This window comes from Barbus barbus (genome assembly GCF_936440315.1).
Source record: "Barbus barbus genome assembly, chromosome: 1".
In the NCBI taxonomy this organism is placed as follows: Eukaryota; Metazoa; Chordata; class Actinopteri; order Cypriniformes; family Cyprinidae; genus Barbus; species Barbus barbus.
The window spans coordinates 32,715,529-32,731,930 of NC_136729.1; the positions used below are offsets into that span (position 1 = coordinate 32,715,529).

Consider the following 16,402-nt stretch of genomic DNA (forward strand, 5'->3'; position numbering starts at 1 on the left):
AGCAGATCTTCTACATGCCTAAATGTACCGAGTTGCTGCGTAATTGGCTGATTATATTTTTGGATTAACAATCAGTTGAACAGGTGTACCTAATAAAGTAGCTGGTGAGCGTGTGCTTGTAACATTATAGAAAATAACATTTTCTGAGCCATTCCTATAAAACTCCAGATTCCTAGAATGCCAAGTATTCATTCACTTTTCTCACAACTGTATGTGGAATTGTACATGAATTGTTTTAAGCAATCCTGAAGTGAGTAAACTATAGTTTTTTTCTTAGTCACTACCAGGTTCTAACATTCTTGGTTCATTTATTAAGGTGTTCTCCTAGGAGATTTACCTTTTAGTATAAGTGATTGCACCAACCAAAATAAAATATAGATTAAACGGCTGAACTTTGCAAAATGATTAGTGTCAAATAGTTTCAACTTTTTTTTTTGGCTGTTTATAATGAAATTGAGTGCTTGCATAGCTGGACAGAATGAGATTTATTAAAGGCAGAGGAAACTCTGTCGATTTCTTCTTTTTGAGCCTTTTTAGTATAATTTTTTTCAGAGTTTGCTGCCTGCTGTGTTATTTTCTAGCAGCCACTCTCTCATTATGACTGTCCAGCCGCTCTGATGCTATCCATCTGAAGCACACTCATTATTGATCTGTTTTTTTCTTCCTCTTTCGCTTTTTTTCCTTTTCTTTATAAATATCAGCTCTGTTATAACGGCTGTACAGTACAGGCATCGCTCACCTGTGACCCCTCACAAGCTGATGTTTCCAACAAAGCAGCCATTTGCGGAGGCCTAATCGATGAGCTGTTTTCGTGTTTGTTTTTTAATGATCCTTTTATGGCTGATGCAGTTCCCCGGCAAAAAAAAAAAAAAAAAAAGACACAACAATAACAGCAACAAACAATGAAAAGCTATCGCTCTCTTTCTTTGGCCGGTGTGCATTAAAGATTTTTCCTCTTTATCTCCTAGCTTTGTTTTTGTGGACAGGACAGAATATTGATCTGTTTGTAGTTGCGTTCTAAACGCTGAGCGATATGAGGCCAGACGACTATTTAGTATTAGTTGTTGGCAAAATAATTTGAAATAATTAGTCATAATGGAAATGGAAAGCGGATTCAGAGCTATTACTGGTTTTTACGTTTGGACTGCACTGTGACCCATAACTCCCAATCATAATGTAATAATGAACATTTAAAAAGTGGTGTTCGCCGTTGTTATTTGTCTGGTACTTGCCCTGGGCCCCAGTGGGACTCAAACTGTTAGGTTTTAAGCCAGGATGACGCAAATAGAACTTCCAGTTAGTGTGTAGTTTTTGGTTTGTTTTTACATGCGCGCACACACAAATTTCCATATTTGAGTCGGTGCTTAGAGAGCTGATGGTGAGGGATTTCAGGTCCTGTCTTTAAAATTTGTCAGTATCTCTTTAAGTTGAAGCACAAGTCCAGTAGTTTATCCCAAAATGCAGATTGTCATTTATTTACTAACCCTAATATCATAATAAGACATTAGTACTTTTTTTGCTTTCATGGAAGACAAAAGAAGAAATTCTGAAAAATGTGTTAATCGTTCTTTTCCATCACACCAAATGCTTAAAAGCTTCGAAAAGGACACAGAATCACCATAAAAGTATCATAAAAGGTCAATGCTATGTGCAAATTCATATGACCAACTGAACCCTATGTAAAATCTGTAGGGGGAAGGGCAATCACTATGACAATGAACATATATTTTTAAAAGATCGTTCTAAATTTCCACAGCACAGCTATAACAATAATGGCACAGAGGAACACTATTGCTGCAATCACTTTCAGAACTGATGAATGATAAAAACATTGACAGCCAATCAGAGTCAAGACTGCTTTAAAGAGACAAGCGATTGCCTTTTTTAAATCACCTACAGTAATATTTAATGTGTAGTTAGTCGAATAGCATGTCTGTAAGAGCTTTGTATAATTTGTGTCAGTTTCACAGTGGAGTCAGAACGTGAGAGAGAGGAGTGGATGGAAGCAGTTCAGGAGTCCATTGTAGAGACGTTGTGCAATTACGAGGTGCTGGAGAAGGTTTGGTTCAACAAGTTCAACAGGAAGTGCGCTGATTGTCAGGCTCCTGAGCCGGAATGGGCCTCCATCAACCTGTGTGTGGTCATCTGCAAGAATTGTGCTGGTAAGAAAAAATTATGAACACAAAGAACATATCAAGAACAAACACAACAGGAATGGATCATGAAACACACAGCGTCTTAACCACACACTCTAAAGCAGGGATGGGCAACTTTGATGAGGGCCAGCATTTTTTCTCCTTTATATCAAGGGGCCAGATTACTAATCCACGTCAACACACCTTTACACCGTCTAACTCAGTTTCCTTTTTATTGAAGGAAATTAAAGTATACTGTCTTTTTGTTTTTCAATATTTTATTAACTATAAAACTTGTGCAGTTATGCTAATTCAGAAGGGAAACTTTGTTGTCAGTTGACAGAAATATTACTCCAACAAGCCAATGTAAACATCTCAATTGCATTGTCTGTAAATTTGCAACAAACATTGTTTACTTGGTTCCTGTGGAAAGTTTACTTGGTTCCTGTGTCTTCTGTTTGAACTGGTTCAAAAATACTACTATTAAAAAGTTTAGGATCAGTAGGATTTTATTTTTAAAGACATTTTTAGTTTTATTAGCAAAGACTAATTAAATTAATCAAAATCAAACACAGGATTTTCCTTTAGAACTTCTTTGTTAATAAAAAATATTGAGCACCAGTTTAGGATATTAGAATGATCTCTGAAAGATCATGTGACACTGAAGACTGAAGTGATGACTGCTAAAAGTTCAGCTTTACCATCACAGTAATAAATTGCACTTTTTAAATATATTAAAATAGAAAACAGCTTTTAATTTATAAAAATATTTCAGAATTCTTCTGTTTTTGCTGTATTTTTGATCAAATAAATGCAGCCTTGGTGATCATAAGAGACTTCTTTCAAGCAACAAATAAAAATTTTATTCCCCCATACTTTTCAATTGTAACTGGACATATTAAATATCCTCTCACTGGCTGTGATTGTGTCACTTTACACCGTAGTTCAGCGTGGATAGATAAACTGCTTGTTGCTGAAAACTTGACAAACGTTTGGTAAGGAACAGTTGTTACATCATAGAGAGTGTCAAAACAACACACAAACAGATTTCTATTTATCCATTATTTGTCTTTTACAGATACAGACTAAATATTCTTTTCATAGCCATCTTTCTCCATCTCTCCACAGTTCCTCTGCTCTTTTTCCCGATATTGTGGTTGCTGAGATTATTCTGATCACCCTCCGACACAATAAATGAACTCATTTCAGTTACGCAGCCATTTAATGTTACATTAGGTCACAATACAGGAGGAACCAGTGGCTGAATGTGTGCAAACGGCTGCTGAATAAGCCATTGAGTAGGGAGACACTTTCCCTAAATGTGCACCGCAGCCTTCATGGGATCTATGGCACAGACACTTTAATTAGCTGCGCTTCTGCTGCCAACAATTAGGAGAGCGAAATACTGGGAATATAACGAACAGCTAACGATTAAATGAGAGCAAATTGTCTTCGGTGGGAGACAGAGAGCGTGTGAAACAGAGAGACAGGTGAAGTGACTTCCTCTTTCTCACGATCTATCTTCACATTTATAATACTTATCTAACGTCCCCACTTCTTTTTTTTTTTTCCCTCCTCATTCACTTCTGTTTCTTTTTGCCCCGTCTTTTATCTTCCAACACACTCTGTTATCAATCAACATCCCTGGCTGAGTGACACACATTCAGGTTTGTCTGTTTCTTTACGCGTGTAATTACAATAAGCGAACTCTGATTGGAGACATTCCTCAAGTGAGACTACGGTTACCATAGAAACTCCCACTATGCACATTTTTCACTCTTTCTTTCTTGTAGTAGTTTCAAATAAGGTAACAAAGAGAAATTTCTCCACCTTTCTGATGGTTTTTGTTCTCTTTAAATAAGGTTTCATTGAAGCAAACGCTGTGTTTAAGGTACTTTCCTGACTTAGAAGTTTTCTTAGATGGCACTACAAAACCCTTAACGTGTGCCCTTAATGCACACACACTAACACGTACACAAAGCATCTTTAGTCCCGTTGGCTCTCAGGCGGCTCTAATGATCTTTGATGGCAAACTGGTACTCTAAAATGCTACTAATTATGCCAGAAAATCACACACTCCATATTCAAATATGTGTTTCTCCCTGCCATGTTTAATTCATCTGTTTCTCGCATAAACAACAACTACGACGGTGCCTGGAGTTCAGTGAAATAAATGCACAGACCAACAAACACAATTAATTACTTATGATTCATTAGCAATTAATGGCTTTTTCGCGCCTTTCATTTGCAATTATAGCTGTGGCAGGCTGGAGAAAAGAGTGCTTGGGAAGGATACGATGAAATGTATAATGAGTGTGACTCTGTATGTGTGTCATACGAGTCGGTGCTTTATACCATTTAGTGTGAAGTTGTGCTCAGTTTTGAGGTTAAGCAGGACACTTTTAGTTAACAGGAAGTTGACCATTAAATTAACATTGTCTGTTTTAGATGTGAATAGTTCAGATCGGTATCTGTTTCCAGGTCATCATCGATTCCTGGGACCTGGGATCTCGAAGGTCCGCAGTATGAAGCTAGACAGCAGCATATGGACCAACGGGCTCATTGAGGTACCGATCTGTTGTGTTAAGTCACTTCTTACATATTGATTTGAAGGGATAGAGCGCTCAAAAATGAAAAATCTGTTGATTTATAGTTACTCACTCTGATATCATTCCAAAGCCTTAAGATTCTTGCATATCTTTGAGACACAAAGGAAGATATTTTGGTCACCTTTTATTTTAAGGTCCAATTCTCACTATTAATTATGACCTTTGCCTCAATAAGCTCCTAATTTGTTGCTTATTAATAATTAGTAAGGTAGTTGTTAAATTTAGGTATTGGGAAGGATTAGGGATGTAGATTATGGTCATGCAGAATATGTGCTTTATAAATTCTAATAAACAGCCAATATGTTAATAATAAGTGGGTGGTGATGGCACAGTGGATAAGACACATGCCTTTGGTGTGAGAGACCCGGGTTCGAATCCACTGCGAGACACCAATGTGTCCCTGAGCAAGACACTTAACCCCTAGTTGCTCCAGAGGCGTGCGACCTCTGACATATATAGCAATTGTAAGTCGCTTTGGATAAAAGCGTCAGCTAAATGAATAAATGTAAATTAATAAATGCAACTAGTTAATCGTGAGAATTGATCCCTATACTATAATATTACTGATATTTTAATGAAAATATCCCTCCATTGAAAATCCATTCCATTCAGGAAATAAAGGGATGGAACGGTTTCATAAAAAATATCTTAAGCTGTTTTTTGAGCAAAATTCTGTATTTAGAATGACATGAGGGTGAGTATGATGGCAGAATTTTCTTTTTTGGGTGGTCTTACCTTTTGAGTGAAATACATTGTCCTCATGTTCTGTCTTTCTCTTTAGCTGTTTTTAGACGTTGGGAATAAAAATTCCAACAGCTTCTGGGAAGCAAATCTTCCCCCAGAGAAGGAGCTTTGCAAGCAGCCATCACTGGAGCAGCGTGCATCCTTTATTTGCAGGAAGTACAAAAAGAGGAAGTACAAAAAAGTTCTAGAAGGTCTAAACACTCAAGAGGAACTCAACAAGGTGTGTGTGAGAGAGCCTGTTTGCTAATGTTGGCCTTTGGCTTGGTGTTATTTTTTCTACCTCATTAAAAGACCCACTAGGGCTAGAGATGTTGGTCACTGTGTGTGTGTGTGTGTGTACATCTGCTGTTCCTCTGGCTCACCTGTTAGCCCAGGTGTAAATTAGGGTTACCATGGTAACTGGCTCGCATCAATTTTCAGTGCAGGTTGTGTTAAAACCAATATTCTGCTTTAAATCTTTTTGCATAGCACAATATAATGCAACTACAGTCAAAGTGCTATAAAGTTAGTCAGAAAACCATTTTTTTTGACAGTATGTTGAAGAAATTGAACGGATGATAAGGGGAGTGTTATGAGTTAACAGGATTTCCTGTGCATAATTCATAATTATGCTGTATTTTTGTGTGTGCTTTGATTGCTCCTACTGAGTTTGTCCGCTTTACTCTTTCTTAAGCCAAAAGTGGCTGTTTTTCCTCACCATCAGCACCAACACAGATCAAGCCTGCTTTTGTTTTTGAAGAAAGGGAGAGAGGATTGGAACTGGATTATGTGTGTGTGAGATGAGAGCAGCACTGGGGAGTTTTCAGGGGTTCTTCTGAAAAAGTTATATGATTGTGTACGTGTGTGTCAGAGAGAGACAAAGAGAGAAAGAAGATGATAAAGAATATAGTGCAGGTACATAGAGAGGTGAGATTAGATTATAAATGGAAGGGTATGTCTGGGACAGACACAAACAAAATGTTCCAGAAAAATCCTCCTTGTTCTCAAAGTTTTTGTTTAAGCCCTGATGTGATATATGTCTTTAAGTTTTCATGTTAGTTCCTGTTTGATACTTTCGTTCAGCCTGAAGTTTCAAGCAGTAGTCAGCTTGGCAGGCAGAGGTTTTGAGTTTATGAGATATAACGACAATTCAGAAGTTCTTTGGAAGAGTAAAAACCGGCAAGTGCCTGCATTGTTGGGCCCAGCCAAAGTTGAACTGCTTAATAAGCATGCAGATTAATGTGAAAATGAATGTTAAAATGTAGAAAGGTTTGTGTGAAGGTCAGATTTAGCAGATGAGAATTATAATTTGCTCATTGTGATAGAAGTCCCCACCACGATAAATCTTAATGGTATTTCATATAAAAGAAGGCATCTTAATGGCATCACACACGCACATATATTTGATCAAAAGTACAGGAAAGACATTTAGAGTCTTACAGAAAAAATCTATTTAATAAAGGCTGTTCTTCTGAACTTTCTATTCATCAAAGCCTGCTGTAAAAAAATAGGCTGGTTTCCACAAAAATATTAAGCACATATATTTTTCCATAATAATAAGTAATGGTACTTGAGCACCATTGATTTCTGAAGGACCATGTGATACTGAAGACTAGAATGACAGCTGCTGAATTTTATTTCAGTCTTTGCCATCAGTGGCACAATTGATCATTGTTATATTTGTTTGATTTATATAGAGTATATATATATATATATGTGTGTGTTTCTATCTGGATTATATAACTCAAATTAAAATCTGTGACCTCCAGAAAGTCTCTTCAGCAAATGTGACCTAGAGAACATGTACACGCACACTAAGGGACGCCCTTGGGTTTTATGTCATTGGAAGAACATTATAAGGTCACCTAGACACCAAATGTACAGCAGATATACTGCAAATAAAATTTATGAATAGAAAATATTAAATTATCTTCATTATTTGTCTAAATTAATTTTAGTATTGTCATTATTGTCATCAAGTAAGTAACTGTCACTGTGCATACATCTCATATCGTGCTGGAGAACATGATCATTAGGATGAGTATTAGCAGTTAAAGCAGGTCAAGTGTTGCTATCATTTAAAAAGAGACAAACCAAAAGAAAGAAATATTCTGATATTCATGTTATTTATTTTTCCAGTTCAGCGTTTTACTCCTTGTTATGCTTCTAAACATATACTACCAATCAAAAATTTGGGGTTGGTAAGATTTGTACAGTTTTTAAGTCTTCATTTTGTTTGGTGAGCATAAGTCTCTATTTTAAAATGTTATTTATTTCTGGCAAAACTGAATTTTCAGCAGTCATTACTCCAGTCTCCAGTGTCACATGATCCTTCAGAAATCATTCAAATATACTGATTTGGTGGTCTTATCATATATAATTTCCTTGCTTAATAAAAGTAGTTTCTTAAAAAAAAAGAAATCTTACATACCCTTTGAACAGTAGTGTAATTTTTACGAAAAATACGAAAATAATGTGAAATTATATAATAATTTTCAGTAGTAGTGAGATGTTTTGATTCTTCTGTACATATGTGTATGTGTGTGGTCTACTGTCTCAGTGTCCTTGTTCTCCAGCGGATCTAGCTTGTTTGAGGGAGATCGATAGCTCGGCTGGATCGGACTGTTTTAGAGGAAAGCAGTGTTCGACTGAATTACTTCTGCCAACACACTCTCTCTCTCGCTCGCTCTGAGAGACACACACACACTATTGTATTTATTGACTCTTTCCCCCTCCATCTCTTTTTAATTGGACTGACTGCATTCGTTCTTTGGATGCCTCGCTTCCTGTCAATGTCGATGTTATTCCGTACCAAGATTCTGTAAAGCTGTACGCAACAAATGTTTGTTTTTCATAGTGGTACTTTGACAATGTTGTTAGTTAATTCATCATGTGCTGTCAGTTTCAATGTAGTCTTTGCGTGCTGCTATGCTCTTCCCATCACTGATGCTCAGTCGTGTTCATACAATGTGTTTTGTTGCATGTGTGTGTGTCTGAAGGCGTTGTGTGCAGCAGTGGTTCTCCCTGACATCCTGCAAACCATGGCCCTGGTTTTCAGCGGGGCGGATGTGATGTGTGCAACCGGAGACCCGGAGTACTCCACCCCGTATCTACTGGCTCAGAAAGCAGGCCAGAGGCTGCAGATGGAGTTTCTCTACCACAACAAGCTCTCAGGTGAGTGTTGATCATGATGTGTACTGGCCGCCGTATTTTGCAATATCCCGTGAAATGCGTGCCAACACATACATTGTTCAGGGTTGTTCTTTTTATTTTTTTGAAAGAAATTCATACTTTTATTCAGCAAGAACACAGTAAATCGATAAGTATAAGTCACATCATTTATAATGTTACAAAGTATTTTCTATTTCAAATAAATTATGTTCTTTAGAACTTTCTATTCATTAAAGAATCCAGAAAAAACTAAATTATCATTCTTTCCACAAATGTTAAGCAACATATTAGAATGATTTCTGAAGGATGTTGTGACACTGAGTTGAGTAATCGATGCTAAAAATTCAGCTTTGCCATTACAGAAATTGTCAATTTAAAAATGCATTAATATTTAATAAATATTTAAAATTGCAATAATATTTGGCAATATTTTACAGTATTTTTGATCAAATTTATGCAGCCTTGGTGAACGTAAGAGACTTCCTTCAACCAGCAATGATTTTATTTGATTGATTTTATTAATCCCAAAGGGAAATGTCACAGCAGAGCTTACCACGCAATGAATATTTAAAAAAAATAAATAAATAAAGATTAAAAATACTGCATTTCATACAGCACCCCTTTGTTTCAAGCATCAAAGTATGCACTACACCATGATTATACAATATACAATTAAGATTCTAAAATCAGTCATCTAATATAACATTGATTGCTCAATCTAATAGCAGGCGGCTTTTTGATGGAAAAGGAGATGAAGTTGTATCAGAAGTGAACATGTTATCAAATGTTCATGAAAGTGTGTAAAAATTATATTCAGAAAGCAATTTAATGCATCCTTGCTGAATGTAAGAAAGTATTAATTTAATTACTTTAATATGAAAAAAAACTTGCTGACCCCAAATTTTTGAAGGGTAATGTCGAACATAAATAACATGCTATTTAAATGGAAAGTGGCCCCCAGCTAGACAACTAGTTATGATATAGCTGGGGACTACTTTCAGGCGCTGCGTAATATCATTGCACCTGCTGCATTCACGATATGGCAGCAAAGTTCCTTCTGTGTATTTATCGGGATTGCGTGCCGTCAGAAGCGCCGTTATGCGCGCTCATGACAGTCACCGCGAGAAGCTAGCTGGGAAAAGGTAATCTTCTCAGAAAATATACCATTAAAGATACTTTTAGATGTTTAATTACTGTTTGGAGCATTGGGATAGCTAAACGAGGGCTTAACAAATTTTAGTGAAAACCTCAAATTCGACTAAAATCGACTTTTTTTTTTTTGCCTGTAGCTCAAAATAGCCCATGCACATTTACACTCATTTTGCCAGCATGGGTCCCATATAACATCATTAAACCGTGGAGAAGTACCAAATTGTCAAGTTTTAATGACGTACAGGACGCGATGCCTCAGAAAATCCGATCTGCCTGTTTACATAACAGTCGCATTGGCACATATCCGAATTGTATCCAATTTATTTTCACATATGAATGAGGCCTGAATCCGATCTCGCTATATCCGAATGCATGCGTTTTTTTCCTGTTTACACTGTCATAGAACAGATCCGATCTGTGTCACATACGAGCAAAAAAATCTGAATTGGGTCACATTTAACTAACAGTGTAAATGGGTTCTCTGTCCTGTGTTAACGGCCGTTTACAGACTTAGTAATATTACCACACAAATTAAATTTTGGGAAATTATTGTAATCCAGTTTGTGTGCAGTTCCAAAAAGGCGATCGTGTTTTTGGAGCAGAAACTATCCGCTTCTGATTCATGTCCGATCAAGCGGGGCATCCCTCTCTCTCTGATGACGCAGTAAGGACCGTGGGGAAAAAAATCCCCACGCGCCTTCCCCTAACACCAACCCTACACCTAAACTTAGCCCTCACAGGAGACTGTGCATTTCTACTTTCCCCCCAAAAACTTACTCTGTATGATTTATAAGCATTTTGAAAAGTGGGGACATGGGGTTATGTTTTCATAAGTCACCTTGACCTTGTAATACTTGTGTCATTATACAAATTTATGTCCTCATTTGTCACAAAAATACACACACACACACACACACACACACACACTTACCTCAAAACGGCATTGCCCCTGAAAGTGTCTATAATTAGCTGTAGATTGTGTGTGTGCCATTGCATTGCTCATTTGGGGCCTTTACAGGAAGTGTGCCAACGATCCTAATTAAGCTATCCTCCAATCAGCACAGCCACAAATGTTTTACAGTGTTCTGCCAATGTTTTGTTAAGCTTACTAACATCGTAACAACAGCAGGACAGCATTTGCGTAACCTCTAAATCTGTGTGGAGCTATGGCCTCATTAACTTAATGGCTTGCAAATGTGATTCTCAGTCAGATAATTCAGTCATCATTTTACACACATACACACACATTCAACTTGCAACAAGTTCCATAGTTTCTCTCGGATTACTACAGTCTAATGGAAAAATACACATACGCATACATTTGAATATATTACTTATGCAGGTTCTCAATTTGCATGTTGGAGGCACGTGTGCAGAGATCGCCAATTTGGACTTTCCTCCGTCCTATCTCATTATCACTTTTAATCCTTCTCATTCGAACAGAGAAGTATCAGTAGCTGGAGGGAAGAGATGGATGGATGGAAAGATCTCTCAATTAAAAGGCTTTTCAGTCAAGGTTATTTGAACTTTTTCCACATTGTCGAATGGAAATGTGTGATAAAATCTTGTCAGTACTGCCGGCCTTCCTGAAGAAAATTGAACCTGAGCATAGTGGCTAATTGAATCAGAATGTGATAAGGTAGTTGGCGGAAAAAGGAGTTAAAAGTGGAGGCGGCAAATAGGGAGAGCAGATGAAGAGGTAAAGTAGAACGAGAGGAGCAGAGTCAAATTCTAACATTGTATGTTGGTATGTTTGAATGGAGGTTTTACAAACTTACTAAATAAATAACCTTGGAAAAGGAGAAATAAACACATTTAAAATGGATGAAATTTAGCTGTTAAAAGCTGTTTGACACCTTGCATGAAGACTGGCTGGTTATCAAGAAGCTTCTGAGGTAAATAGTTTTTAAAAACTTTGAATTTCACTTGAAAGCAGCAGGAATAGTGAGCTGCGTTTGCATATAATGCGACTGATCTCCCATATAAACAGCATTTCTTGTCCTCACCACATTATAGGATTATTCCTAATCAGCTGTTCTCCTTTTTCTTTTTAATCTCTCTCTGTTTTTTTCTCTCTATAGATTTTCCTAAGCTGGAAGCAGTATTTGACAGCAGTTTTTCGGCTGGTGTTCCTTCTTTTATGGATGGATTTCTCTATTGCTCCGTGAATGCCGGCAAGGCCACTCTGGACCGGAAAGGAAGACCCGGTGAGTCCATCTGTCCTTGCATTCATCCATCCAAACACCCACCCACCTCCTCATTTATTCATTCATCCAAATAATTACCTATGAATATTCATCTGCGCTTCCTGTTCATCCTCACCCATGGCTGGAAATGGTTGCACTGTATTTGTGTAATATTATTATGCCCCCTTCATTTGAGTACCCCATTCTTCTTACACTAAATTCCCCCAAAGATGTTATTCTTTCAAGTATGTTTCCCCGTCATCTCTTTGGCACCCATTGTGCGCATACTGTTCTCTTCCAAGCATCTGGAGAGGGCCGTTGGTGGTTAGACAGAAGTTCTCTCAAGGGACGGGGCCAGGAAAGGGCCCTACATTAAGCTGGACTCTTGGTGGAGTAACACAAGCATCTGGAGCACATGTTCCACTGTAGGAGCTTGTTTTTTTTTTCTTCTTTTTTTCAGCTCATCTCTATCTTGTATCCCTAGGGACATGTGTCTCAAGCTGTGGTAGCCCGCTTTGGTCCTTTGCCTGTTTTCCCCGATATCACTGTGTGTGTGCGTGTGTGTTTATGAGCACTGGAAATAAGCAAGCTGTGTTTTAGAATTAGACTCTGATAGTTGAAAATCGTTTAATGCAGTTCTAAGTATCTTAAAAGTAAATGTGATGACTGTTTGAAAGTTTAAAGAACGTCTGTTCTGATTATAAACAGATGCCTCATTATTCTTTACACAAAAAGAAACTTCAGCAAAGTGGATGAGAATCTGAAAACTTTCCTGAACTGCCAGTAGCGTCATGACCAAACATTGGAGTGTTCTTGAGAATATTCTCAAATAAACCACGGTTGCATGAGATGCATAGATAAAAAGAAGTGCACTTCATTGTATTGAATATGCACTTGTAGAGCAAGTTTTTTATTCTTGCAGAAAATATGATATTTATGAAATAATGGACCACTTGAGGAAATTAAAGAGTTTTTCATGGCTAAGTTTCATAATATTTCATAACTTTTAGAAAGTGCACTTTGTAATAACGTCAAATTAAATGTTTCACTTGAAAGTTCATTTGAGATTTTGAGAACCGTTTTAATCTGTGTTTTTAAGTACACTTGTTTTGATGTGTTGACTAATACTAAAGCACATGTAAAGTACTTGATTATAAATACTGTAGTGTTATTTGATATTACATTTAATATAAGTACTAAATAGCAGCTTCCTCAAACTTCCTTTAAATGTGTAATTACAAATTAGAGTACATAACATAGATACAGTGGGGAAAAAATTATTTGATCGCCTGCTGATTTTGTATGTTTGCCCAGTTGCAAAGAAATTATCAGTCTATAATTTATTAATTTATAATATATAATATATAATATAGACAACTATGTATGTACAGGTCAAGTATGTGCAAATTAGAAATGAGAAAATAAAATAAGTGAGTATGGTTAATGGATACTGTATTATAGTTGTGTGTTCCACGTTTATTGCTGAGTGTTCATGAGATGGATTGCCTGAGGGAAGAAACTGTTCCTGTGTCTGGTCGTTCTGGTGCTCAGAGCTCTGTAGCGTCGACCAGACGGTAACAGTTCAAAAAGGGAGTGTGCTGGATGTGAGGGGTCCAGAGTGATTTTACCAGCCCTTTTGCTCACTCTGGATGAGTACAGTTCTTGGAGAGTGGGTAGGGTTGTACCAATGATTCGCTCAGCAGTCCAGACTACCCTCCGTAGTCTTCTGAGGTCAGATTTGGTTGCTGAGCTGAACCAGAGAGTTATTGAAGTGCAGAGGATGGATTCAATGATGGCAGAGTAGAATTGTTTCAGCAGCTTCTGTGGCAGATTGAACTTCCTCAGCTGACGAAGGAAGTACTACCTCTGCTGGGTTGTACTTAATATGCACTTATTGGACCAAAAAAGCAGTAATACTTTTTTTTACAGTCCTGTTGATCATGTACTTATGTACATTTTATAGTAATTACAATAACTGGGTAGGTGTGTGCGATATGACGATTTTTGATCGTGGACGATAAAAATGTCTCCACGATCTGCTTTTGAAGAAATATCGTAGTATCGTGCTACAGCGCACATTGTCAAATACAGTTCTGGCGTCTCCGTCTCTATATACTGTACAACACGACATACAGCAGTAGAGTTACTCTGACAGGACACTGCACTTATTCGCGATCGCAAAAGTACATTATTTGCATACAAGCCTTGCTGGTTAAATGTTTCATTCGTGCGCTAGTCTGATGTGCGCTTTTTCTGAGCGCATACACCTGAAGCACGCGCACTAAAAACCCTGTCTAACAGCGCCTGATTACTCAACTAAGTTATATTTTGCACTAATACTGTCAAAACACACAAGGTTTACATACAGACTGAGTTGGTTATCTCTAAAATGAAAGTAAATAGTTAAGAGAGAAACGGATGGGTGTCTGTATATTAGATGCGTGCAGCTCTTAAAGGGACAGGACACTAAACGTGCTGTCGACTGTCATTAAAGGGATAGTTCACCCTAAAATTTAATTTCTGTCATTATTTACTCACTCACATGTTGTCCCAAACCTCTATTAATTTCTTGTGCTGAACCCAAAATAAGATATTTTGAAGAATGAGGGTAACCAAACAGTTGCTGGTCCTCTTTGACTTTGATAGTAGGACAGACAAATCCTATGGAAGTCACTGTGGACCAGCAACTGTTTGGTTTTCCACCTTCTTCAAATTAGCATTTATGTTCAGCAGAAGAAAGAAACTCATTCAATTTTAAAACAACTTTTGAGTAAATGATGGTATAAAAATAAAACATTATGACAGAATTTACAGACAGATGACAGAATATGAATTTTTGGGGGAACTATTCATTTAACGTTAACAAAACGCAAAGAGAAAAATCACTCACTATTCTTGACTGAAAAACTTTAATACAGTTGCTTTAGGAATCAGTCTATCTAGTGTTTTATTTTTATACTTGTTCATTCAATTTCATTGAATACTCCTGCTAAATACACCTATTGTACCTGAAAATAAAGCACTGTTTGTTTTATTTGTATATTATGTGTATTTGTAATGTGTATCTTTGTTCTTATTTTTTAATAAGAAAGATAAAATAATGACAAAGATTTTTTATCTTCGCCCACTTTGGCCTAAATATCTGCCATGCATCTTTGTCTTTCTAGTTTGGCTGTAATGCTCAGACAACTTGTAAAACCAAAATAGTAAAACTGACAAAGAATCGTGATAAAATCGTGAATCGTGATATTTAAAAAACAAAAAAAATCGTGATATGATATTTTTCCCATATCGCCCACCCCTATAACTGGGTAATAACTAGGTATTAAAATTGAACTTAAATCTAACCCATGTAGTTACCTTTTATCATCCAGTAATTTCTTAGATAAGTTCACTGTAAATACAGGTAAGTGCAAGTACTATGAAATAAAGTGCAACCAAAAAAAGTTCAGCTAACTATGTAATATAAATTCATAACTATGAATTTCTCAAGATGGCGCAGTGCATGGCAGCCATTGTGCTTGGCTCTCCATTTGTTTTAGTGTTTTTGTTCGTTTTTCCTGTTTTTTGTTTGTCAAACACGATCTGTTTCACCAGGGAAGAACTGCTGAACATTCGGCAGAACACACCACAAAATCTCCAACCGGTTTTCGATTATTCGGATGTTTTGCTGAACATAGTAGTCAGCGGAGCTGCAGCGCTCTTTAGACGTTTCAGGATGCGCAGACGGGGGAAGCGAGCCGGCGCGCTCGTGAAGCTCAGACAGCGTGGATTTCGAATGCCGTTGCCTAGCATCCATCTGGCTAATCTCCGCTCTCTACCCAACAAAACGGACGAACTCATTCTGCTTTCCTGGTTAACCCTTTAGGCACCAGGGTTTTTTGGAAAGCTTGTGGCTTGAAATGGCTTAAAGATAGAGATCTACTGTAAATTAGAAAAATGTTGGGCATGACCGAAAGTTTATGTGGGGTGTAAATATACTCATCTAATTTGCATATTATGACGTCATCAGGGGCGGCCCTCTTGAATTTCATAATATTTAGGAAATAGTAGATATTGAATTGGTTTGATTTTTTTGTTTGTTTTTTTGTCTTTTTCTCCTCATTCCAAATGATCAGAAAAGAGGAAACCAACAATAAAACAGGAGAAAGTACTAAATTATTACTATATTACTATACTATATAGTAGTAAAACGCATGTGAACAGTAGCCTACTTTTTGATCAGTTCATCAGTAATATTCAGGAAATAATAGATATTGAATGGATGTTTGAACTTATTTGCATGTTGTTGTTGTTTTTTGTCTTTTTATCCTCAATCCAAATGATCAGGAAAAGAGGAAATCAACAGTAAAACAGGAGAAAGTAGTAAATTATTACTATATTACTGTGCCATAGTAAAATACATGTGCCTATTTTTTGATCAGTT

At 37.0% G+C, this 16,402-nt stretch overlaps 1 protein-coding gene across 1 annotated transcript in view; it reads left to right on the plus strand.

Annotated features, from left to right (window-relative positions):
* The window catches only part of LOC306874057 (arf-GAP with Rho-GAP domain, ANK repeat and PH domain-containing protein 2-like), a 95,261-nt gene that overhangs the window by 37,844 nt on the left and 41,015 nt on the right, over nucleotides 1-16,402 (plus strand). The window contains exons 11-15 of the mRNA XM_079423778.1: nucleotides 1,963-2,162; nucleotides 4,617-4,702; nucleotides 5,526-5,708; nucleotides 8,467-8,641; nucleotides 11,872-11,997. Of these exons, the coding sequence (XP_079279904.1) occupies nucleotides 1,963-2,162; nucleotides 4,617-4,702; nucleotides 5,526-5,708; nucleotides 8,467-8,641; nucleotides 11,872-11,997 (770 nt within the window). The remainder of the gene's footprint in view (nucleotides 1-1,962; nucleotides 2,163-4,616; nucleotides 4,703-5,525; nucleotides 5,709-8,466; nucleotides 8,642-11,871; nucleotides 11,998-16,402) is intronic.